The 25,664-nt window shown below is 45.6% G+C and overlaps 1 protein-coding gene across 3 annotated transcripts in view; it reads right to left on the minus strand.

Moving 5' to 3' along the window:
* LOC135376141 (glucose dehydrogenase [FAD, quinone]-like) overlaps positions 1–25,664 on the minus strand; it is a 110,785-nt gene that overhangs the window by 84,618 nt on the left and 503 nt on the right. Inside the window, exons 1-5 of one of the 3 annotated variants that reach the window (XM_064608718.1) lie at positions 9,040–9,150; positions 8,908–8,960; positions 8,761–8,828; positions 7,673–7,840; positions 5,481–5,680 (exon numbers count right to left, since the gene is read on the minus strand). In XM_064608718.1, the coding sequence (XP_064464788.1) occupies positions 5,481–5,680; positions 7,673–7,840; positions 8,761–8,782 (390 nt within the window). In that variant the 5' untranslated portion in view covers positions 8,783–8,828; positions 8,908–8,960; positions 9,040–9,150. Of the gene's footprint in view, positions 1–5,480; positions 5,681–7,672; positions 7,841–8,701; positions 8,829–8,907; positions 8,961–9,039; positions 9,151–25,664 lie in introns of those variants that run through there. The other 2 variants (XM_064608717.1, XM_064608719.1) reach the window with 2 other exon arrangements.

Here is a 25,664-nt window from a genome sequence, read left to right on the forward strand (position 1 = left end):
CAGCCGGTGGTAGGATTCAAACCCACCACCTCTCAGTCTTCCGCACGACCTTCGCTGCTACCAACGAGCGGGATGCCTCAACCCGCTCGTCCTGTTTGCACTGGGCCTTAAAATGGTGTGTCCACAGGAGCGGCATCCAATGTATTGCTCCGTAGACGAAAGCATGCTGGGCGAACGCAATGCATCCTGGACAGGTCCTGTCGCACGTCACAGCAAACGTCAAGGCATACGTGGCCTTACAGTTAGCGGCGCCCGTGAACGGCGCCCAAACCGTTTGTAAACTATGTGGTTGCTGCTTCTGCGCGACGTTTTGGATGTCTTTCGCCCACGGTGATTATGTTTATCCGATAACCTCGCAGTAACACGCGCAGTTTTGCACATGAGGCCTTGTACCGTTGACGACTTTCAAATATGTGATGACGACCGCGCGTTAAGACTCACTGGCCGACGCAATGTACTTAAGCTAAGGAGAAATGATATACCATGTTGCGGAAGAGGACCGCATAGTTCACGCTGGCAAAATACGTTCATCGCTTGGCCTTATGACGACGGAAAGATGTCGGTAAGTGGCAGAACGACATGTAAAGAAAGTCACATGACCTCAAAATGACGTTTTCTGTGACGTGCGACCATGACAAGATGGTATTTTTGCAAAAAGCATCCGCTTGAGGGTAGTTACAACAATAGCGGGTTTGTGTCACGTCTGTGGGTGTGTCGCACACCCTCACGGGATAAATCGTGTGCTACATAACCTTCTAACGCCATCCGCTGAAATGTTTCCTGCATGCGTACTGCTGACGATGGCTGGCGCCTCCCTGGGATACGGGACATCATGCACCATCATTGCCCCCTTCGTCCCATGAAAAACCTTGCTCGAAGCATACAGACCCTAGCTCCATAGGCTCCGCACCGGGTGTGCGTTCACCAACGCTCAGCTATTCAAGATGGGCTAAGGGTGACGCCTGCTGTGGCCACTGTCAACAACCCGAAACAATCGAACACATCATGCGAGACTGCCGAGCATACCATTCTGCGCGCGAAGCCCATCTCCCTCGCTCCACCTCGGACACGCTAGCGGACATCATCTACCCCGCTGGTTCTTCTGCCGAACGTTCCGCTAAAGCAAGAAACCTCATTCTCTTTCTGCAGAAGGCAGGCCTTGCCCAACGACCCATCTAATACTTTGCTCTCCCCGGATGTGTTCGATGTCTCCACGACTAATTCGTGCACCATCACCGCATCCCCTTCCTTCATCCTCCTCTATCCTCTATCCGTCCGTCCTTTCTTTGTGTTTTGTTTTGCTATGCGTTCTTTTTTGTTTCTTTGGCTGTAGTCATGACGACGCCCACTTCTGTGTGGCCAACAACGGCGAGCCTATCCTGCCATTACCCCCCACCCCCTTGCCGATGGCTCAATAAGGCCGAAACAGCTTGTTGTACCTGAAATAAACTTTCTTTAAACAGCTGTCCAGTACTGCCATGGTGACGTTTGAGCACCTACAAACATACACTATGCGCGCAGCCAAATGACTCCGGTTATTTTTTTTTTCCTTATATGCAGGGTGTCATTTTTGCATACAGATTGTTCATTAAGAAACTATAAGGGCTATAGACATCCTGTTTTCACATCTATCATTGCTGGGCCGGCGGACGTCCTTGGCCATCTGCTGCTCAACCGTCGAATGACTAATTACCTAAAAATCGTTACTTAACTATTTAATTATAAAGGCTTCAAGCTACAAGGTCGTCCCAATGAGAGCATCTGGTGCCTTCGGTCACCTGATACCGCTGCGGTTTGCAGAACAAAAATACGTTCGATAGATAGTCCGTTTGTAAAGGAACAGTTTTTTTTTCTATATTTTGTTCATTAGGCATCATCGGAGACGCGTCTTTCCTTCACCCCTAATGTGAGAGGGTGAAAGACACAATATCACCTCTTGCGCCCTGGAAAGAGATTAAAAGAAAACAGAAAATGCAAGCTCAGATAAGGGCAGTTCGGATAGCGTCACCCGATACATTTCTGTTTGTTTGTTTTTCCGCAAGTTTGAGATCATCTTAGTCGCATGAGGCGGCACTGTGCTCATTCGCTCTCTCACATTGAGGGTGAATGAAAGACGCGAAATCTCACCAAAAGCCTCACAAAAGCCTTTGATCTTATCAATCACAATATATTGCTTCAAAAATTACAGCAGTACGGTATTAGGGGCACACCACTTTCACTTCTCAAGAGTTACCTGGTAGATAGACAGCAGTACGTGAGCCTCGCTGGTAGTGATTCCTCACGCAGAACTTTGTATACAGGTGTCCCTCAGGGCTCACTGTTGGGCCCATTCCTTTTTCTCGTTTATATCAACGATCTACCGCACCATCTTTCCAGTACCTGCTTCCTGTATGCCGACGATATCAATATATTTGTGGAAGATGTCGACGTTCCGTCATTACACCTTAAAGCTACTGCAGCGCTACAAAGACTTCATACCTGGCTGCTCAATAATAAATTAGTCGCCAATGTTCAAAAGTCGACATATGTCGTGTTCCGTCCTCCTCAGAAAAACCTCACCCTCCCAAATGACGTTCTCTTTCTTGGAAACCAAGCTCTAACCCGCTCCTCATGTGTTCGCTTTTTGGGAGTTACTCTGCAAGAAAACCTTAATTGGCAGCCACACATTGACTCTGTTAGAAGCAAAATTACCCCAGGACTCTACGCCCTTGCTCGTATCAAAAACCTGGTTCCCATTCACATCTTGCGTGCTGTATACCATGCCCTCATTCATTCTCATCTTACCTACGCCCTCGAGGTATACGGGCTCACATATTCCAGTAACTTGCATCCGTTGCTTATAGCACAGAAACGGGCACTTCGGTTAATCTTCTCGCTGGGGCCTCGTGACTCTGTTTCTTTTGCCTTCTCCTACATGCGGATACTCAACATCTATAAACTTCTCAGATGTAAAGTAGCAAGCGTCATGCACAACTTATTCTACTCACCCTCTAATAGGCACCAAATCCCCGTACAGAACTACAACACCCCTTACCCACTTAGGCATACAAAGTACACTCTACAATACCCTACTAGTCGTACAAACTACGGCTTCTTCTCTATTTTTTCCTTCGGTAGTCAACTGTGGAACGAGCTGCCACTTCAATTTCGCTCCACTTCAAACCCCGGGAAGTTCAAACACGCCGTTAGGAACCATTTTGTTCATATGACATAGACCGTGTTTTGTTTGACAGTTTGTTTCTCGGCTACAAATGCTTTGTTCCTGTTTGTTTGTTTGTTTTCTCACATGTATGAACTTTCTCTTATCATTTGATTTTTTGCACTTGAGATTTTGTGCATTTGATATTGTGTCACCTTGTTTATTTTCTTTTTGGGTACAAATAGCTTATTTTATAGGTATTAACTCTCTTTTGCTGAATGACATATGTACTTACATTTTGCTTTCAGTTTTACTACTTTGTTATTACCACAATAGCACGTATTTCCATTTTTCGTCTGCTGCTCAACCTCCACCTCCATCCTTTTTTTTTTTTCTTTTTTCTGAACAATCCTCACAAGACTCATGTAACATTGTTATATACCCATGTTTCTTCCTGGGCTGTTCGACAGGGCTTGCCCTCTCAGCCCAATTTTCTATGTACTTGTACCGTACCATTTCTAAGCAATAATAATAATAATAATAAATAAAAATCCGAAGTTGCGCAATGAAAAAAAAATAAAGAAAAAATGTGTGCTTTCACGAATTTTTGGCGGGCGATCTATCGAACGGATTTTTGTTCTGCAAACGGCAGCGGTATCAGAATGACCGATGGGACCAGATGTTCTCATTGGGGCGACCTTGTAGTTTTTGCAATTAAAAAGTTAATTAACCATTTTTAGGTCATTAGTCATTCGTCCGTGGAGTAACAGAGGTCCGCCCGGAGGCATATTTAGATTTACTAAAGAGCACAGCGCAGCGAGGAAAAGGACGCAGCTAATTCGTGGAGTGTGAGGAGGTACACTCGAGGTGGCTCTCTTTCTCTGCCGGCACACCGCTCCGTGCTTGCTGCTTGCTTGCTTGGGAAGGTAGCGCGCAGCGGCACGTGGGTGATATGTACCTTGGGTTCAAGAGAGACTCATCTCCACTCTATTGCGCACGCACCGGTGTTAGTTTCTCTTTCTCGAACTCTCACGGGAACGAAATATGTGAGAACACCTAACCTAACTGACCCTCGTGACGGACTCTCAGCGCGCCCACCGCACCAATCGTCCCCAAATGTGTGTGAGTGCACGTGTGAAATCCAGGCCCATTACACGAAATAAACATAATCCTATATAAAAAAGTGATAGTTCTCAGATGAGAATACCAATAAAAAAAAAGTGACATGAAACTTCAACTGTCCAGTCTCGTGAAAATGTGTTCGCTACATGCCCGACCATGGCCAGCGTTATCGAGTCCGTACCGAGCCCAGGCCCGGTGGCTGAAACCCCAGCCCGGCCATGGCCCGCATAAAAAACGCGAAGGCCGTGCCCGCCCGGACCAGGCGGGGCTGGGGTTTTCGGGTAAGCCCGGGCACGCGCAGTGCTCCAGCTTCTCCCACAAAAACTCGACCAGAGTTCACTAGGTGCCGTTATCTTCTAAACGACTACGGCGGCTCCTATCTAGCCCCCGTTGCATACAGGGAATGTGAGACGTTAAAATCCGCAAATTGTTCCAACATACTTGCCGAAACAATCGACCAAAAGGTCGCAGGAACCGGTGGCACCGTGCATTAAGCACACACTGAAACCTTTAAGAAAGGAAATGAGGATATTCAGGGGTAATTTCTAGGAGAAAGGACCTTACGTTCGAATAATTCCATAATAACGCCTTACAGGCACAGTAACTGACTAGTTATCGGTGCGCTACAGAAAAGAAGCATTAGAGCACAGTAACGAAGGAATCTCGCACTCTGTAGATGTAAACCTGTGAATAGAAGCGCCACATTACAACCAGGCACCTTCTAAGCATGTAGGACACGTGCTCCCTAAAACATCTTGCAAAGATTGGCATCATAATGAAAACAGCAAGCAACGAGTCCTGTTTTGCAGTTCGCACGCTATTTGACCGTCAAGCTATAGATGTTCGCCCGAGGTGGCTGTGGCCCATATCTTCAACCTGTCGTTGTCGCGTAGGTGCATCACTTCATCCGCGATTCGTCACGGCCTCTCGCGAGAGGGCCAATCGCAACGCTGAATTAAATCTCGCCGTATACGAACGCGGTTTCCACGTGCCGCCGTATGACGTTTGGAGCGCGGCAACTTCAAAAATAGCGATAACGCTTGCTATGTGTGACTCCAAGTTTCGGGCCCATGTCCTATGTGAGGTCGGTAACCAGCCGCATGCCCATCGTGTTGACGACGTGTACACGGGACCTTACTCACAATGGGCTTGTACCAATTGCGAACGTGTGACAGTGACGCTTTGCTGTTCTGCCACGCTGTATACACCGTTTACTTACATGATCCTCATATGCTAGACACGCTGAATGCTGTGGGACTGTCCGAGACCACCACGAGAAGTCATAAGTGTGCACGAGGCTCGCTAAAGGAATTCGTGCTATGAGGTCTTCTGCGCGACCAGCTTCAATCAGAAGCACCGAGACGTTAGGATTAGCAGAGAGCCTGTTGGCAACCACGCATCCTGAAGAACCACCGCCCACTTGTGGTACCCATGGAGACATGCAATGAGAACCGGAAAGTAATTAGTGAATTCTGGTAGAATGTATTAGGCAAAACATGCTATGCTGGGTAGATTCTTAGTAATCTGCTGCTCATGCTTTCAGAAGGAATTATAACACGTCTTTGACTTGATTTCTCAGAACTCTTCATTTCTAAATACCATGTGCTATTACGTTGAATACGAAAATCTAGTGGACCTCCAAGGTGAACCTCGTTGTTTTGACCAGGATTTCGGTGAGCACATGAGTTGATATTGGGACTCTGCCAAAAGACTTGTCAGACGGAAGAACAAGAACACACACACACAAAGAACAACAACAACAAAAACTGTTTTGTCTGCGGTGCCGCTATGACTTATCGTTCAGACGAATCTCTAGCACGTTTGCTGGTCGAACGGTGGGTGCTCCTGTGGTTGCGAAAACATACAATACAAAAAGCATTAATTTTTAGGTGCTGTAGTGTGGCTGCCGTTCTTAATGATAATGTCGTCATCGCTAGCAGATAATCGAATTTGGTGCGCAATTGCGAGTTCATATCGGCTTACTGCAGTAATAGACTCGGACAAGGAGTTACACGGTGTACACGAGGTCCCATTTATGTTCTAACTTCTTGTCCGGGTCTATTGTTGCAGCAAGCCGATATGAACTCGTACCAACTACCCCCCTTTGTCCCTCTTGTGGAATTTCGATGTTTGTTGTTGTTGTTGTGCTGACGGGTGTCCCGTACTGCGTTAAGGCACGCTGAGAGGAGAACGTTTATAAGAAATCTTTGGCACGTGCTAAGGGGGTTAAGCTGACACCTGAGACACGCTGTTCAATAACCTGCCGCTCCCGAACTTGTCGCTAGGTGAGGAATGTGACCAGTTATGCAGCGAATTCCAGCCGGATATCTGAGGCATATATCCTGTCCTGCTCTCGAATCAGTCAAACCTGATAAAAAACACGAGACTGGGATTTTCTTTCTCGCACTCCATAAGCCGCACTGTCATGGGATTTGGGATAGCCTCGAGTTGCACGCTTTGGAAAAGTGGTGTGCCATGCGAGTGTGCCGTGTGCTGGAAGATTCGAGAAGAGGACCACAAGAGATGACAGGGAGAGGATCACGTTCTCTGCCCAGGAACCCGCATCATCATAAAAAAAGAAAGAAAAGAAATATGTTGCCAATGAATCAGGGCGAATGTACACGACATTAAGTGTCAGTTATATGGATTATTCCGAAGTACTCTAGAAGAGTAAAGGCGCGCATGGCTAACGTAGACAACCGTTTATGCCTTGCAGATAGGTCGTAGTGTATGAGACCCCATTACTACAAGACAAGCCGTACGGGGATCGAAAAGGAACACTGCGTGAAAGACAAACAGTGGAGACACGACAACAGGTCGAGCGCTCCTCCTATTGCCTTCTTCTTCTGTTTTTCTTTCACGCGCAACGCCTTTCTGAAGTGATCCACAAACTAAACCAACAGGCAACTGTCGTAAGCCGTACGGAGGCCTGACACTATCAGTGCTGTGCGGGAACTTCGTCACGCCTCCGTGAGTTGTACTTGGACAAATATCCGCAATATTTCTATGATGTCCGTGATGAATGCGACGGGACGGAATGCCTGCCCTGCTTTATAACTATCACAGGGCTCCAACTATCGGTCGGTGGTCGCAGCTCTGCGAGAATATATCCGTTATTCCGATGAGATTCTGAAAAACTTATCATGAAACTATTCCTCGGACAAAAGGCAGCCGAACTTGCAAGATAATTGCCCTGTTGGAAGGTACCAGTGTAAACTGCGTTATAACGTAGTAGCAGATCCGGCAATTCCATAGGCCGCTTTTGCCTTTCAAAGGCTGAAAAGGCTGCTGGTGCCTTTTCTTCAACTGTCATTATTCAACTACATCACATACTTTCGTATTTTCGTACATATCGTCGCTTTGCTTTCACGTCCTCTGGAATTTTATACTCTGCAAATGAAGTCAACTTACCGATGACGAAGTCATACTCGCTTTGGAATTCTATAATGCCTTTCTCATAGTAGAAATCAGCTGGTGGTAGATTCATTATATCCAAGAGCCCTAGTAAACTTTGCAGCACAACTGCTGGCAGACCGATAAGGTAGGCGAAAACCATTGTCCAAGCATCTGAATCCAGCACTGGAAATACGAGAAGCTTTATTCAGAAACGTTTCTTATCGAAACACATACCTCGGAATATTATGCACGGTTTCGTTTCCTTTGGTGTGTTGATTTCTGTACAGCAACGCATAAGAGGAAGTAAAGAGCCGTAAGTACGCAGGGGCGCTTGAAAATTCAAGATGGAAACGTACAGTTGCGTACGCGTGCAGCACGCGGCATGCCTGCACGGGAACATCATGGTGTTCACTGCAAGGGAGGTTGCCTGACAGGGCAAGAATGAAAAGACTGTGAACAAAAACATAAGCGAGAGCGTGAGGAGTTCGCATGTCATCAGGACAATCGGCACGACATGGGCCCGCTGCACGGCTTAAAAAAATGTAGAGGCATTTTGGTTATCGCATTGCTCAGAATGCATTATTCGGTAAGATCCAGTCGCCGAACGTTAACCTACATGGAATATAAGATACGCTGTTATCCAAAAAGTACACATTAACTCCAGAAGGGGAGGAAACGACGGCTCGTCCCATAGCGAAGCCCTCTAGATGAGTTTTTTACCACTTCTTGAAGGAGTAAACATATATTCGTTCTGGACTGTGATATGCTCCTTCGATATAGTCCTGCAGCACGCATGTTATACCAATTGAGGAGTGAAATACGAAATACCGATAAAGAGAAATGCAGCACGTCAGTTTGGCACCACAGCGAATAACGAATATGAATTGTAACACACATTTATTGGCTGTAGAGACACGAGTGAAACAGTACAATAGTACAAAGAGTGATATACTACATAGGTCCAAATGGGAATCCAACCTGCTTGACCATTAGTATCGAAGAGTCTAGTATCGATCACTAAACACAACACAATGAAAGGCAAACCTGAAAAGTCACAGAAACGACACTGCAAGGTTTGGCACATTAATTTCACGGTTCCTTACTGCACCATTTCGTTGAAAGCATGTCTTTTCCAGCGGTCCAACGTCCAGCGACCAACTTGCACGCAAAACTGTTAAACAAATACACGTACGTCGTAAGCGGCTCACCACAAGAACGCTGTAAGGACCTGCAAAGCTACGTGACCTCACCTGTGTTTTGGTCACAGTGACACGTCTCATTAACAGTCAAGCTGGTATGCAGCCTGCAAATGATAAAGAATTCGCTGAACTGACTCCGTCGAACAAAGGCTATGGCTGCGAAACGATTTTGTAAAGCCTTACCATGTTCAAGAACGCCTCTCACGGCCGTGTGGGTGGACATACTACCGAATGCATTCAGTCCGAAGAACCCTCAATATCACTCGCCAGCAGCTCCGACACGGCGACGGATGCACGCAGAACTAACAATTCTTGGCCCTTAGTGCTTGGCGACGCCCGACGCGACGTCGGTGGCGGAAACAGATGCGGATTTCCGGCGTTGGGAGAGGAGAGACGTCGAGCCAAATAAATTGCCGCGCCGAACGTCTTTCACGACGTCATCGAGAGTTCCCGAGAACGATATACTGGCGACGTAGTTGATGATGATGATTAGGATTTTAATGGCGCAAAGGCAATTTTGGCCATAGAGCGCCACGACAATGGTATGAATCAAAGCTAGTTAAAAATAATCAATTTCATTCAAGTCAAAACAGGAAAGGTAAAAGCAGTGACAATATTTCCATGGTCACAGGTAGTTCAGGTAACCTATGTCTCTTAAAAAGTTGTACACATGGTTAAAACTGATGAGAGGCTCGTCCCCCAGCAAAAACGCTGGGTGAAGAGGAATCCTATACTTGCAAAACAGTGAGAAGTGTTGTTGACGATGGCGTTCGTGATGGGTGCAAACTATGAGTATATGCATAACGGACAAGGCTGTCCCGCAATGCTCGCACTGTGGTATCTCCTCGCCTCGGAGAAGATACCCGTGTGTTAAGAAGGTGTGTCCAGCTCTCAGACGGCTGAATAGAACTTCATTTAATCGATTTTCGAAGTGTTGTGCACACTGTTTTATCAGTGGTTTGATAGTGTGCAATTTGTTCAGAGTTTGCGTGTCCCAAGAGCTTTGCCATTCTTTGTTGATAACATGTCTGAGGTCTCTCAGGAGATCACTGAGAGGAATCTCAAATGCCGTAATGTCGGTATCCTGAGAAGCAGCGGCAGCACGATCCGCGCTCTCATTTCCCTTTATGCCTACATGGCTGGGCACTCAACAAATGCACAAACTGTGGCCCTTTCCTTGTATAAGACTCGCAAGATACTGTGCTCGTCTTACCAGCATGTTTTTGTCCCTTCCTACATATCTACCGGTTCGCTGGATTTCTACCCATCTACAATATGACTAGTTACCTAAAATTCATTGATTAACCTTTTAATTGGGGAATTTCAGGCAAAAGCGCGATGGCAGATTGAGAGACTATCCTAGTTGTAAGCCAGTTCACTATTAACAAATCCTGAAATCGCACGTGCGTTAAAATATAAATCCTTGAATTTTGATATGCAAAGGAGCCAGAACCAAAACCGCGGCGACAGGGAACGCGGGGAGTACAGCGCTCCTCTCACGTCACAGGAAGACGAGACTTGGAGCAATGGAGATGATTGGAGCAGGTGCCGCTCAGCTGGCCAGACAACCGCCTTCCCGCCCATATAAGTCTCCTTAAGCGAGGGTGATGCGCGGTTTTTGCGGTTTCGGCTCATTTGCATATCAAAATTGAGGATGGATATTTTAGCGCACGTGCGTGTTTCAGGATTTTTTAAAACGTGGAATGACGTTCAGCGAGTATAGCCTCTCAATCTGCTATTCGCTTTTGCCCGAAATTCTCTGTCTAAAAAGTCAATGAATTTCAGTTAATTAGACACCTGGTAGTTACATACTCTCTTCCAGAGGATGTCCTCCTGTCCGTAGAACTCAACTGCGAAACCAACATCTGTGCTGAGCTCAGCTTTTTTCTTTAATAAAAATTCTGTAAAGGCTAAAAATAAACACATTGCATGTCAGTATGTGTCTCAGCACCAGAATTCCATGAAGTGCACCAGCTGAATGGCTCTTTACTGTCGAGATGGACATCTTTGGACTTGAGCATGGGAAGATTATACTGATTCAAACTCTAAAAAAACAAGTGTTGAACGACAACTCGTTCAGATGATACTTCAGATTCGTAAGTATCATCGAAACAAGTAGATTTGCGTCTTTTGAGCGGCATTCTTAAACGAGCATGGAAATGATCGGATCAGTATTTTATATACGACGGGAGAAGTAGAAATTACGATTCTGAGTACGTATTCGCACAAAAAGTTTGGACGTAGCGCGCAATCCTGGCGCGCGAGGGAGCTTTGAATCTCGCGGCAGAAATGCCCCTCACTGGGCTGCCAGCCGCTGACGTCATGTGGCCGCGCCGTCTTTTTCTTTCTTTTTTGCGATTTCTCCGGCGTCGCGCTGCCGGCAAGCCGGCCAAGCAGGAAGCGCTGTTGTTCATCGGACGTCGTGGAAAGGGGGGGGTCCCCGAAATCCACCATTAAGAATAAACGTTTAAGAATAAAACAATCCAGAATAATCCGCTCAAAAAATAAACGGTTAAAAATATATCTCCTAAAATAAACCGCTTACTATCCCCGCTTAGAGATCACCGTTTAATAACCCACCATTAAAAATAAACTGTTTCAAAATCCCAAAAACCGACAAGCACGGGGGCGGACTGATTACAATTTACGAAGGGTTATATCATGTTATGTTGCATTAGTTTAGCTTGGTTTCGGTTAGTTTGGGATAGTTTAGGCTATAGTTTGGTCCTGTGAGGTTAGGTTAAGCCCCTTGCTAGCAGTTCACCTTAATTTGGGCCATACCACATGACTATAGTAACTGTAGGGTGGATTTGGGGGGATTCTGAAACGATTTATTTTTAACGATGTATTCTTAATCGTGGATTCCTTAGCGTTTTTATTTAAAGGGGGATATTTCGGCGATTATTTTTGTGCGTTGGTTTTTAAGCGTATATTCTGGGAGATATATTTGTAACAGTGGGTACTTACGCGTTTATTTTTGAAAGGTTATTTATAATGGTTTCAAACGGGATACACCCGTGGAAACAGACTTGAACAAAATACTGCGCAAAAGTATTTAAAATAAGATACTAAATACTCTACGGAAAAAGTATTTAAAATAGAGTACAAAATACTTAAAACTGAAAGTAATTTGAGTAGAGTACTAAATACTCTAAGAAGTATTTAAGATACTATTTAAAGTACTTTAGTATTAGCAGTAAGTGAAACGCGTATTCTGAACGTGGCCTTACAAATGAAAGGAATAAACTTCATCAGCCATGCATATCTTTCATTTGCAACGTCTTGGTGTCAAGTAATGTTTGGTGAACTTTGGTGAATTCAAGCAAACTTTGTTGATATGTTCTGACTCAAACCTTCGTAATCCCTCCTGTATGTCGGTTCGCGTCTTTCAACCTCTGCCACGTGTTTATTGCTTTGATGACCAAGTAAATAAATGCCGGGATTTTCTTGTACCTAATCCCCTGGTGATTCACCTGGCAATATGAATAGGAACGGTTTTCTGACGAAGCTGGCTATTGAGAAGCAAGGCCAGGCTTGGGACCAGCCTATTGTACAAGAGGATAAATGACAGATTTGCGAATTCCCGAAAAAAGAAGAAAAAGGGGGTTAAATTCCAGTGAGCTGAACATCTTGGCACGGCGGGAAGCGTGCTGGATATGGCTTGACGAGGAATTAAAGTATTTTGAGTACTGAGTAGCAAATACCGAAAAAAGTATTTTAAATATATTAAAAATACTTGTCGCAAAAAAGTATTGAGTAGAGTACCAAAATACCGGAAAAAGTATTTAAAATACTGTATTTTGAGTACGTACTCAAGATACGTACAAGTCTGCGTGGAAAGAACAGGTGAGGAACTGAACACTCTTTAGGCGACGCGTCTGCTCTTCTTGACGAAACGTTTGATGGAGTTGGAGCCTAAGCTCTGCCACCTTCGATTCCGCCACACGAATGTACTGGAGGCAGGTAAGTGATGCTGCTAAGTGTGAACGAACATTCGGATTGAAATATAGTGCTCCTTCTTGGTTACAAATGCATAGTCATGAAGACGCGGCGCCGTCACTAGTGTTTTCATGTGAAAAGGTCATCGACCATCATGACTTCTCCGTGTTGTGGTCAACACTATGGGCTCTGAACCGCATGGACACTGGCAGCTCCGAGGCGAAAGAGCGGACCGACGAATGCATAGCTGTGTAACATTGCGCTTACCATATCTTACTGATGCCAGGAGCGCAACGTCTCCACAAGCACAACAACATGGATACCAAAATAAAGTCAGTAGAGTTCATCTGCTAGCGATCTGTGGGAAACCCCAAAACACATGGCGTTTTCTTTTTTGGGTGGTCATACGCAGAATACAACAATGACACATGCAATAAATCTCCAACTGACAGGAATGCATTTAGTCATATCATATATATGTGCTGCACACACAGGCACAGCACTGTTCACTAATTAACGACACCTCAGCACAATCGAAACAGAAACCACAACCGCGTATGATCCACCTCAACCCGGGCCGTCACGGCAACACAGACGCCTAGTCACACCTTTTACACCAGGTCCCCCAAGGTCGCCATTTTCCCATGTATTTGTTCCTATCCCGATGCGTGCAATGCCGGAGGCCGCCCTTAGATACCCCATTGTTACCAGACGTTGGCTTGCGTTTGATTGTAGCGCGCTAAAGATCCAGTTGAAGCACAATCCAAGCCAGGCCAAGTCACCGAAGGAGAAATGGACGACTGCGCCTGCGGCGCCTGGTACGACAGGTACGCTATGTGATGCACGCAGCCGTGCACTAGATCCTTCCGATCGCTCAACACGTTTTAAAAGGCGACCAAAAATTTAAACACGACACAGAAAGTTGTTATACGCGTTTTATTTGGACATATAAAGACTAGATTCATTCGCAGAAACAACAAAAACATTTTGCCGCTAAACTTAGCGCGCTGAAGTGATCTGGAACGGCAACAGTGGGGTATCTAGTGGCGGCCTTCTTCGTTGCACGCTTTTCCGAGGTGAGTTTGGGGGACCTTTTTTACACTGCCCGCATTTATGCAAAGCGTACGAGACAAATCATGTAAGAACGCAAGTGAATGGCAAACGCAAATAAATAGCAACAGCGTCTCAGTCGGTAAGTCGCCACGATTCCGGAGCTAGCAGACGATTCTGGCGGGGAGCGGACGCTTCCGGCAGCCAATGAAGTGCTCGGCCGCCAGACGTCACCACACGCCAGACTCGGCTTAGGGGAGACTGTCCCCGCGGAGCGCATTCTTGCAAACTAATTTTCTCAGGAAATTCGCGCTTTTCGAAGGAAATATTTTGCGTGACAGTTTATGAAGGTAGTATGTTCATATCAAGCGGTAAAAAATATATGTTCCAAATGATTTCCATGCTTCTTTAAGTTAAGAACGTCATGCGTGTTTAAAAATAAAGCATTTTTGCCTGTGGTTCTTCGTTCTGACTTGTGCGTAAAATGACTGTAAAGTACATGTAAAGTACGTATATAGGTGTATAGTAATTGAGTTACTTAACCATAACTGCAACTGTTTACTTTCTGAAAGCAGTAACTGCAGCTGTAACTAAGTCACCTTTTCGAAAAAGAAGTGTGACTTAGTTACTTTTAGATGGTAACGGTTCATGAATGAGTTGCCTCATTGAGCTTCTCATAGCTGTCCCGGAAGCCGCTTTTTCAAAAGTCGAAACGGAAAGAAGTCACTACGAGCAAAGTCCGGAAAATAGGCCGGATAGCTGGTAACCTCGAACCTGCGTTCCCGTACAGCATATTGTGAAACGTGGGGCCTGTGCGCAGGGGCATTGTTATGAAGACATTTTTGTTTTTCCTGGATTTGTCTTGGTCCTTTTTGTGTGATGGCTTCACCCAACCGAAGCAGCACTTTGATAGAGGCGCTTTGCAAATTTGCTTTCCGAGCAGCGCCATCTGGAGGAGTCCAACTGAAGCTTCTCAGCGCCGCCACTGTCGATGAGTCTTATAACGCGCTAACCTCTGAGAGACGCTAGCTTTGCTTCCTGGACTCGTCCCGCGCTTATCGATGTTAAAACCTTCGACTTACTCCTACTACAAGTGGCTATTATAAGCTGTGTGCCGGCCGCGTCGACAAATCCGGATGCAAGGTAAGAAATGCATTTTTGCCTTCGGTGCAGCAGATGTATTGCGGCCTTGAAGTAGTACGTTGTACCTCCTACACGAGTTACAGGCATAGTAGACGAGATGTGTGCATGTCAATAACTGTCTATGATGAACTAGAGACATCGTACTGTGTATGATGCGCTGCTGCGTGCCGGCGTTCGTGCAGCGATGCGCGTGGTAGTGCTTCAGGTTACTAGTTAACTTATGATTACGAACGATTGCTTTATTAACCTAATTGGCGTAACTATGAATAAATGTAAACCTACGATTAAGTTCTCTTACACGCAGGTATCCTATCACCGTGCTCCCAAGGACGCAGACCTGCGCAAGAAGTGGGTCGTTGCGATCAAGCGTGGTGAAGCGCCATGTTATTGCTGTCTCAGATGCAACTAAGGTCTGTTGCCACCACTTCCTTGAAACAGATTTCCTAGCAAATGTGGCAAATGGTCACCGGCATTTACAGCAGTTTGCTGTGCTGTCTGTGTTTTCCTTTGGCGAAACCAAGCCAGCAAGAAAGACACCTCGCCGAAGGACATAGCCACCCATGTCAGCATCAAAAAGGAGAAGGCGCGGCATGGCCAGTACGCAGGAGGTTGTTGAAGGAGTTGAGAGGCAATGCACTGCAGAAACTCAGGAGCCAAGCGAGGAGCATGGGGCAACGGAAAGCAGAGAAGAGGATGAAGAGGGTCATTCCCGGGCACGTTAGAAGAACTGACAAATAAGGGTGTTGCTGAGGAGGGGGGGGGGGTGACACAGTCAGCCAAAGTATGCGCATGCACGAAAAAATAGCTAGAGCAAGAGCTTGCAGCAGCTAAGGCATCAGAGATGGGAAGAAAAGTGGAGCTCGACCACCTTAAACTCAAATTGAAGAACCAGACAAGTGAAATTAATGTGCTTCGCTCTGAGCTCGCCGCAGCGCAGGCTAACCTCCTAAAGCGTGAAGAAGGGAGCCCTCTTGGGATTGAACAGTTCAAAGAAAATGATGAAGACTCTCAGTTTTACGCAGGCCTTCCTAGTTATCGCTACTTACTGTCTCTACTTGAGTTTCTTGACCCAGCCCTAGCGAAAATGTATCTGAGAGGCCTCTCAGGTCTAATATGTTATGGGACTGAGAGGACCTCTCAGGCTGAGAGGTCCTCTCAGGCCTGTGGACCTCTCAGGCTGACCTCTCAGGTTGAGAGGACCTCTCAGGCTGAGAGGTCCTCTTAGGCTGGTGGACCTCTCAGGCTGACCTCTCAGGTTGAGAGGACCTCTCAGAAGCTAATGCCCAGATCTGACATCGGAACATCAATGTTCAATTTCGCCGTCTACGCTGCACCTGTCGTCGGAGTGGTATAATCATACAGTGCTATGATACACCAGACATAGATACAGACAAGTACATGTCACAAAACTCCACATATATTGAGTTCCTTCGATTGTACAGATACACTCAAGGCATGCACACTGCTATGTGATTATGTAACAGTTATTTCAAATGTCTTACAGAATTGTGAATATCTAATATTTGTTGAAGGATCGCTCGCAAGAAACTACACGAAACGGTAAATTGCACCAACAGAAACTAGATTTAGCACTTACATGTCTACGAAAGCGTACGAGTCATCATCAACACATACTGTCGTATTTCACAAAGCGTGAACTCATGGGACACATATTCACAATGTCCGTACAGCGGCGATGAAAAATATTCTTGAGGAACTCTGCTTCTCGGTGATCAAGTTCATCTGTTTTACGTGCACCGTCTAGTTTCCCTTGCTTGCGTAAGCCACCAACTAACTGGAGAGATTGGGTTCTCACCACCTTGTGTTCTCACCAGCTGTCACTTCGTACGAGATTCATCTGTAAGAAATACAACTTCAAAATGTCAGTGTAAGTCAGTGTGTAGGCATCGAAATATATAACACACCGTTTGGCACCCAGCGCCGTTGGTAACGTTACGTGGTTGGTAATCTTCCTATCGGCGCTCATAATGCGTGTCTGCGAACAGTAGTAAAAGCCTAAAGTGAAGAGGAATGGCTGTCAATCACAAAAGCATATTTGAGACATCGTCTACATACCTCAAAAACAGTTACAATCCCGAAGACAAAACGCAAATTACTTGAGATCCGCGGCCGACGTCCTCACACTTCAACGTTTCAAAACAGACTGATTCAACCGCTGGCGACTGGCCGAAACGCTTCCACTTACGTGCAGTGCAATAATGCACGGATTGCAAGAACAATAGCTTCAAGGGGGGAAGGCAATACAAGGTTATCACGGCACGTGTTCCTTGAAGGAATAATGCACAAACACGTGAAATCTTGCGATCTATTTTCCAAAGCGGACGAGGTAGCATGTTCCGCGGCGCGGAAAACACGTAGCAACTTGCTCTGGGAGGTGTTGCACGACGCACTGTCGCAAAGCTGTCTGAGAGGTCCCCCCAAACCTCTCAGGGCTACATGAATGATTCTACAACGTCTTCCAGATTTTCTCTAAGAGGTCCTCTCAGACCCCTCTGTGCTGCCTGAAAGGTCCTACCAGACCTTTCAAGATTTCTTGAAAGGACCTCTCAGACCCTTCAGAAGTGCTAAAGGGTCCTACCAGACCTTTCAAGATTTCTTAAAAGGTCCTTTCAGACCTCTTAGGACTGCTTGAGAGGTCCTCTCAGACCTCTCAGAATTTTGTAGAAGGTCCTTTCAGACCTCTCAGAATTTTTTAAAAGGTCCTTTCAGACCTCTTAAAAAATCCTGAGAGGCCTCTCAGATACATTTTCACTAGGGAGGAGAAAATGGGAAGAATGTAAGGAGGAATGTAAGGAGAAATGAAGGTGAAAGCAGTCTGCCAAACAGTGGCCAGGCTGGCGGACCTCGAAAGGTCAGCGTGGAATAGCAGACTGTTTCTTGTGCTCGTGAAGCTTAGGCTTGGTGTGTTTCACCCGCACCTTGAACACCTATTTGGTGTGTCTGTCAGCACTGTTTCGGGATTTTTTTGGACGTGGGTTGATTTTATGTAACTGAAACTGGGGCAGATGCCGCTTTGGCTCTCACGACAGGTAGTGGACCAGAGCATGCCACCTGCCTTTCAGAACATGTACCCATCAACACGTGTCATTTTGGATGCCACAGAAATAAATGTGACGTGGCCAAATCATTTCTCACGCAGTCGGGACCATCTCACTACAAATCTGCGCACACATTCAATGAGCATTTGGCATTTCTCCGAATGCAACGGTCACCTTTCTTTCTGAATCGTTCACAGGAAGTACATCCTACAGGGAGTGTGTGCTGAAAAGTGGCTTCTTCTTGAGGCTGCCGTTCGATGTGGGTGATTCGATAATGGCAGACAACGGATTTAGGATAGGTGACCTGCTACACAGCAAAGGCGTGGCAATCAACATTCCACCTATCCTTGTGCGTGACCAGTTCACCCCAGAAGAGGTGCAGGAAACACAAAATATAGCTGCACTGCGAATACACGTGGAGAGAAGAATTGAGGAATTCAGCGATTCAGGGGATACCACGTATTTGACCGCCCCATTCCAATTTCCCTGGTGCCACAGGCAAATCAGATGTGAACAATATGTACCATCCTTACCAGCTTTTAGGCACCACTTCAAAAGGATGTATGTTGGGGAGAGGGATGTGTGTATATTGGTAAGTACAAGTAAGTAATATTGTGAAGCACTTCTCTAATGCCTTCCCACTCGCTGGGATTAAACCTCACCCTGTCTATAAGAATAAAGACTCTTCCATAAACAACAAAGTCACCCCAACTCATACCTGGGACACCCATCTGCCCAGCCAACCGAAAGTAGCCCTCTAGCCCTGCGAGGTCACCACCCTGGTGATCACGTAGCGATTACTGACACTTAGCCTCTACCACACCATTGGAGCCCTCAACTGGATCGTATACGACACGGTCTGGTGATTCCTCAAGCCATGGAAAGCAGGGGTTGACGAGGAGTCCACAGTCACTGACCACAGCATTGTGGCCCATCTCGTGTAGCACTTCTTCATGCGGCTGTGCGGCTATGGGTTCATTAGAGATTCCATACAGATTCTGCAAAACATGTATAAATTCAGGTGGGTGTCAGTTGTATGGGCAAATCTTATTTTTACCAGCGCAATGAGCAAATTATGAAAGTACTTTGAGGTTATGTACATTATTTCTAAGTAAGCAAAAATAAAAAGCCAAATTATAAACAAATAAATCATTACTTGATTGCAGGTACTCAGGACAGGTCCTTCTGACTTGTGAAGTTCTGGAGCCCTTTCAGGGTCCACTCTCTCCGCTTCAAGACAACAACAAACTGCGAAGATGTCACATGGTGCATCCTCTAGAGGTGCCACATCGAGCTTTTTGACCGTTGCCGGGTGTCTTTTTCGAGAGCCCCTGCTGCTTCATGTGTTTTCGGTAGCTTTTGGAGCACAGACAATACCCAATGTTTGTAATAAATAATTGTGAAACATACAAGTATTCTGGAGAAATTAATGCGTCATGTGCCAATTTGCTTGAGGCTATAAAATATTAAAGTTACCTGCACAACAACGCTTTCCCTAAGGCAAAGTGGAGGGTCCCAAGCTTTGGCAGCTTCAAGAAATTTAATGGGAGGGATGGTCGTTGTGGTTTGGCAAGCAGGGGAGATACCAGACACTAGTGCATCAAAATTGTGTGGCAAACTTGACTGCTGGTAGCTCAGGGGCGACAGGACTGATGCCGAGCCAAATCTCGTTTTTGTGCGCTCATGTGCATGTGTCATTAGAAGGGCCCTTGGAAACTGATTTTCAGGGTCAATTGACAGCAAGTCAGTTGGAAGGCTTCGCTGTGTATTTTCGTGTTCCTGCTCGTGTATAGGGTGCACACTCCGCTCCCTTGACGCTCCCGCACACAGCTTTTGGGACGACTGCACCACTCTCTTTCACCTTCCTCCAGTCGACGGATGGAATGGACGTGCTTGTTATCTTTTTGCCACGAGTAACCCCCCACTGTTGTGGTAAATCTGTACATGAAAGTTGGCTCCGTGCCTCTGAAAACCCCTTTGACTGCAGGAGCAATAGTGTTGTCTGTACCGCTACAAGGTGATTGCATGCCACTTTCCCAACAGGCCAGTCACAGATCCTATCAATGATCCCACTTTCCTTGTCCAATTATGATGCTGTACGGCGGTGCAGTCTTCTTCTTACCTAAGAAGCACGTCGCCTTGACGAAGACAAGCCCGATGCATGAAATAAGTTACAAACTTTAATTAAAGTGAGCTGCAAACAATAATACGCGGTGAAATAATTGCTAGCATTAACAAAGCAGAGGACAATAAAGAGCCTTACGTTTATGCTTCCCGTCCTCCTCATTAGAAGTGCTCTGCTACATAAAAGTGATTGCAAGCAGGAGTCTTTTTCACACGAAATTAGGTGTTGTAAATATCTACTTAGCGCAGCCAAGAACGCTTCAAACAGAGGCTTACGCAGCATAAGACAGGAAAAAGTAATATGAGCTACTGTACCTTCTTTGACAAGTATTCATCTTCAGTGAACTGAGGTCGACGTACGATTCCACGTGAAAGTTGTATCTACGACCAAAACTCCTCTCGGTGCCCGATCTGCGGACATAGAAGTCTCGGATGCTTTTGTTGGACAACGTCGGTATGACGGAAAGGTCCCTGGTCTATATCCCGTTATTGGAACAATATTCTGCAATGGTCGCAAACGTAGTGGACACGCCGTCGTGACATTAAAACTGCTCGCACCACAGCGTTGGGTTGTGAGTGAAGCGACTCGATTACGCCACTCATCCGCAATGGCGGCAACTGCACAGTGTTGCTCGAATTCCCAAGGTTCCCACAGTGTTGCCGACCACATTTTGCATCTGACCTATAATAGGCTTCTGTTATGTCCTTTCGGTGGAATACAATCATTCGGCAAAACACCATCTTCATCGCCATCTTCATTTCATAAAAAAAGAAAGCAAAGAAATAGTCGCCATGACCTTTCCCGCAGAGACTGTCTTCGCTTTTTTACGCGAAGGGCCAAGGACAATTCTTATGCTTCCAGGGCATGCTCCGTTTGCTTGCCCTATGTTGCTAACACCCTATTAGTAATCCGTCCATAGTTATCGCCCCTTGCCTCTATAATCTAGGCAGAACCACATAGACTATTTCACTGTCTTCGTTTTTTCATTCCCCTCCTTGCTTGTTAAACCTTTGGGTCGTGGATAACAAACCCATGAGGCATCCTTGTCGGTCTCAACGGTCTCCTCTCTGCTATGTTTTACTCGGCGCTATCCGTTGAATGAATCAGATATCAGGCATCATATTCGCTTCTTTAGAGACGGCAAAGCGGCGTTCCCCTTCCCCTACCTGTTGTCTTCATGTTATATATTTGCACCTGCTATATTAAAACTTACGCTGCTGGTTTCAGCCTTGTCTTGTGCTGTTCGTTTTGCGTTTTGCCTTTTGTCCCTCCCAGAAACTCAGAGACATGTTGCCAACACCAAGTTCTGTTAATACGTACTCGTATTATAGTGAGACGTTGAACAAATGTGTCTGTCATATTCGGACTGTGCGACAAACTTGTGGCGCAGCGATGCGGCCTCCGGAGAAGGTACACTGCGTGATCCCCGTAGTGTGGCCACCTTTGTTTACGTGTGAAGTACGAGAGTCTTTTTTGCCACACTACCGCTGTTGCATCGCTAACTGTGCAATACCTAAAAGAACTCTTCACTAGGGAAGAACTCGTTCGGTCGGTGTCGGTTTAGTGACTTTTATGCTTCCAATACCACCGAGGGCACTAGACTCGCCGCACACAGCTATACATATATTATATTTATTTTGTTCTAGTTTCGGTGACACTGAATGACGACCTGCAAAATGATCATTGATTTGCAGCCGTCCCTTCCGCGACCGTAAAACGCTGCTGGATACTGTATCACTACCACATGAACCGACCACACGGCAGATTGATTCGGAAAGAATGAGTGGAGTGTTTCGCCGCCAGAGCCCAGCGGCGATATTGCTCCTGGTAATTTGGCTGGCGATCCTCACAGTGAGAACGGAAGTTCTACATCGTCCAAAAAGTGTAGTATTTACGCAGCGACCATTTCACAACCGTCGTGCCGCAAGTCTACAGCTATAGCAGAGGGCCGAGGCAAAACACACATATACAGTACATAATTTGTTCTTTGATCACTTTTTAGCGTTATTGTTTGTGAGGATATTAGAAAAACTGCAGCACATGTTCAGACAATATGCTGTAACCACACGTGCTTATTAGCATGGGTAAAACGGACGCACGATGTAGATTTCAGTGACGACGCTACCTGCGCAGTGGTGTGCCAAACAGACGAAAGGAATACGAGATTCAGTGAAAAGCATGATGTACCTGGTGCCGGAGTCAGAGAAGTGTGCATAGTCTTTGCCAGTAAGCTAGGATTTTTGAGGCATCAAATAACCATGCTCTCGACGTATCACTTACAGGTGTTATGACGCGATAGACGCGAGTGGCTGTGTCTCGTTGCGCCCTGTTAGATACAGTATAAATATGGTGGTTGCTTCAGTGCAGTTTGTCTCCCTTCTCTCGGTTCGTGCCGCTGAGAGGTTCCACATTACTCGCATTTTGAGAATCAGCCCTCCTAATTACGGCGGTCGCCACTTGTACTTGGACGTACGGTTCCACTTGAGAGTGTGTAGAACGCGCGGCGTTATATCACGTCGGATACTCCCAACAGCGCCGATCGTGGCGCTGTCGCGACGGAGCGAGCAGACTCCTTTAGGTGTCGCGCGGCCCTATAGGACATGTATGAAATTCTGCTACAGAATTTCAAGTAATGGAGCATTCGTAACGTTACAAGCATTCCAGACGGCTGATTTCTTTAAACTGAAGTTTCGGTAGTACATAACAACTTTAGTTTAAGGCGATGATTGTTGAGTACATGCAAGAGCATTCCATAAGCATAAAGGAGCGTTTGCAGAAGTGAACATTTTTTTGTACATTGTGTATAATCATGCCTAAGGTGCGAAAGGCATTGTTAACAATGTGAGAAATATGTACTGTGAACATCAGTTTGGAATGAAAAAGTAGACCAAGGCTCCCGACAACGTCGTCAGGTCGAAGATGGGTAGAGGCTCTCGTGTAACTACATAACAGTGCATTTGATCTTTTCGTGAAGGAAAGTGCAGTACCCTTAGACAGATTCTAGCGAAAACAATTGCACGTACACCAAGAGCAGGGATGCGCAGAAATACATTTTTTAGTATTTAAATATAAATACAAAATACTTTGTTGAAAGGGGTATTTAAATGCTCTTCATAAATACTTTTCAACATGAGTATTTAAATACAAAATATAAATACAGTATTTCAATACCGTACCTACTACCATAAATACTGTGAGGAAGATGTCATCTCGAATTACAGAAATAACGATGATCATAAGAACAAATCAGCAAGGAAAAATCATTAATTTGTGAGATTATCAATGCGATTTTAATATTAGAAGTTTCTCGAAGATCGCATCTTTTAGGCATCTTCTGTTCGGCCGTACAATCAGATTCGCAAAGGATAAGAGCATCTCCACAGGTGCAGATGAACAAATGTTTGTATTAAATTTGACGAAGATGCTTCGTACAACTAGGTAATCGGGTTCTCGCAACTGTTCTCCGCAGCAACAGTGAAAGACTCGATCGCCAACTAAGTGCACCGCACCACCGCGGTGAAACACCATCCCATCGTCATGATTTATCGTTGTTGTTGTCGCCATCTAGAATAGTTTGTCACATGCGCATGCTAGTGCAAATACGGCGTAACTCGGCCCCAAACTTGCCCGTCTTCCCGAAAGGTCAAATGCAGGGCAACTTTAAAATATGAATCAGTATATTCTGTATTTAGGGGGTACTTATAAAGTATTTAGAAGAATAAATACCCGACAATAAATTGGTATCTAAATATAATTATAAATGCATTTGTCAAGACCACGGTGTCGAACCGAACCCAAACCGAAAACCGTACCCGAACCGCTATTTTTGTCGGAACCGAACCCAAACCGCAACTTTCATGACACTGTTGAACCCGAACCGGAGTAGAACCGAAAACAATAATAGCGGTAACCGGTTCCCAACAAAGCGGTTCGGACATAAAGAAGTCAGCATGAGAGTTCAAGTGCCTCTCCCCGAACGATGACACATTGGTCTCCATATCATGGTCGACTTCGTCGAAACTCACATCCCCATATTTTTTCCTTTATCACATCACCATCATCCATATAATGGATTTCGCAAATTTTCACCTAGCAGACACACGAGGGCGTATAGTTCAATATATAATTTAACACCTTGAAGCGCAGCTGTCCTTACGAGCGCCGCGGCTAGCGCCCCACGTACGGGCTGCGGCGTCTGCTCTTCAGAGAGGAGGAGCCAGGCGGACGAATGAAGTAGGAATGGAGTAGACCATTTGTGTAGCTCTATAGGACGAATATGTGATTAAGGAAGCGCCCAACATTTCCCTTTAGACGTGACTAGTAAAAATTAAACAAGTCAGAAACATGAGAACTGGATAGGGAGCGTACGCAGAACGGTGCCTGTTTGATTGATAGTGGTTTGAGAAGTAAATGTAGTTCTGCTTACTGGAAGTGGAATTGTGTCATGACACATTGTTTGTGTGTTTGTGTGTTGTGGATAAACTGGTACACAGCTGTGAGCAAGGCTGTCACACTTATTGTCGACATGCTTCAGTACGATTTCGGATCGATTCACTCCGCGAATGCAGTGTGCTGGCAGCTACCGTCCCCTGTGGAAAATGCTGTCCATCTTATTAGGCTTCCTTTGAGTGTATCTTGCTTGCACTGTACGTGTGAAAAAAGAGGTTTGGGGACCAGAAAGCAGCAGGACTACACCGCTTCATCAGCGTGGACACTGCAAGTGTTCATCGATTTCTCCTTTCTCTCTGTAAATGGAGTACCTGTCCACTAAAAACGTTGATTAAGACAGCAGCAGTAAGCTATTAGCCACGTATTTCCTGATAAAAGCAGTTTTATGGTATATATAAAATGGAAGCATTGAACCCGTTCGCGAACCGGTTTGTGAACAGCTTTCATTTTTGGCGTGGCCGAGCCGGAACTTAACCGGAACGAAATCCAAGCAACGCCACCCGAACCCGAACCGAACCCGTATTTTTGCGGTTCGTCACCCTGGTCAAGACTGTATTTAACTACAAAAATATAAATACATGTATGTGATGAACACAGGAACGTCTGTTCCGAGCAATGTGAGCTTAATGAAAGCATGCCCATGCAAGAGCGTGAGTTCGGCCTCTTCCTCGTCACATGTATTTATATTTGAAATAGTATTTTAATTACAATGTATTTAAATACTGCCCGTCCCTGACCAAGAGTATATAGCGATATTCTAAAGCAATAATCGCAATCACTCTCAGATGGAATGCATCGGTAAAAGCCATCAGCATATTGAATAACCTTCGAGTGTTGACAGTTATCTATATGTCATTTACAAATATATTAAGGAGCGGAGGTCCCAGCAAATGAGACAAATTGATAATAATAGAAAAAACGATGATAACGAGCCACGTATGCGCATTCTTCTTGTTACTCAGATAAGAAGAAGAACAGGTACACGCACCTTCAAATAACCCAAAGTAACATAGTGAGTAACAAGGTCGAACACTTTAGGTAAA

Source organism: Ornithodoros turicata, unplaced genomic scaffold (genome assembly GCF_037126465.1).
Source record: "Ornithodoros turicata isolate Travis unplaced genomic scaffold, ASM3712646v1 ctg00001046.1, whole genome shotgun sequence".
Classification (NCBI taxonomy): domain Eukaryota; kingdom Metazoa; phylum Arthropoda; class Arachnida; order Ixodida; family Argasidae; genus Ornithodoros; species Ornithodoros turicata.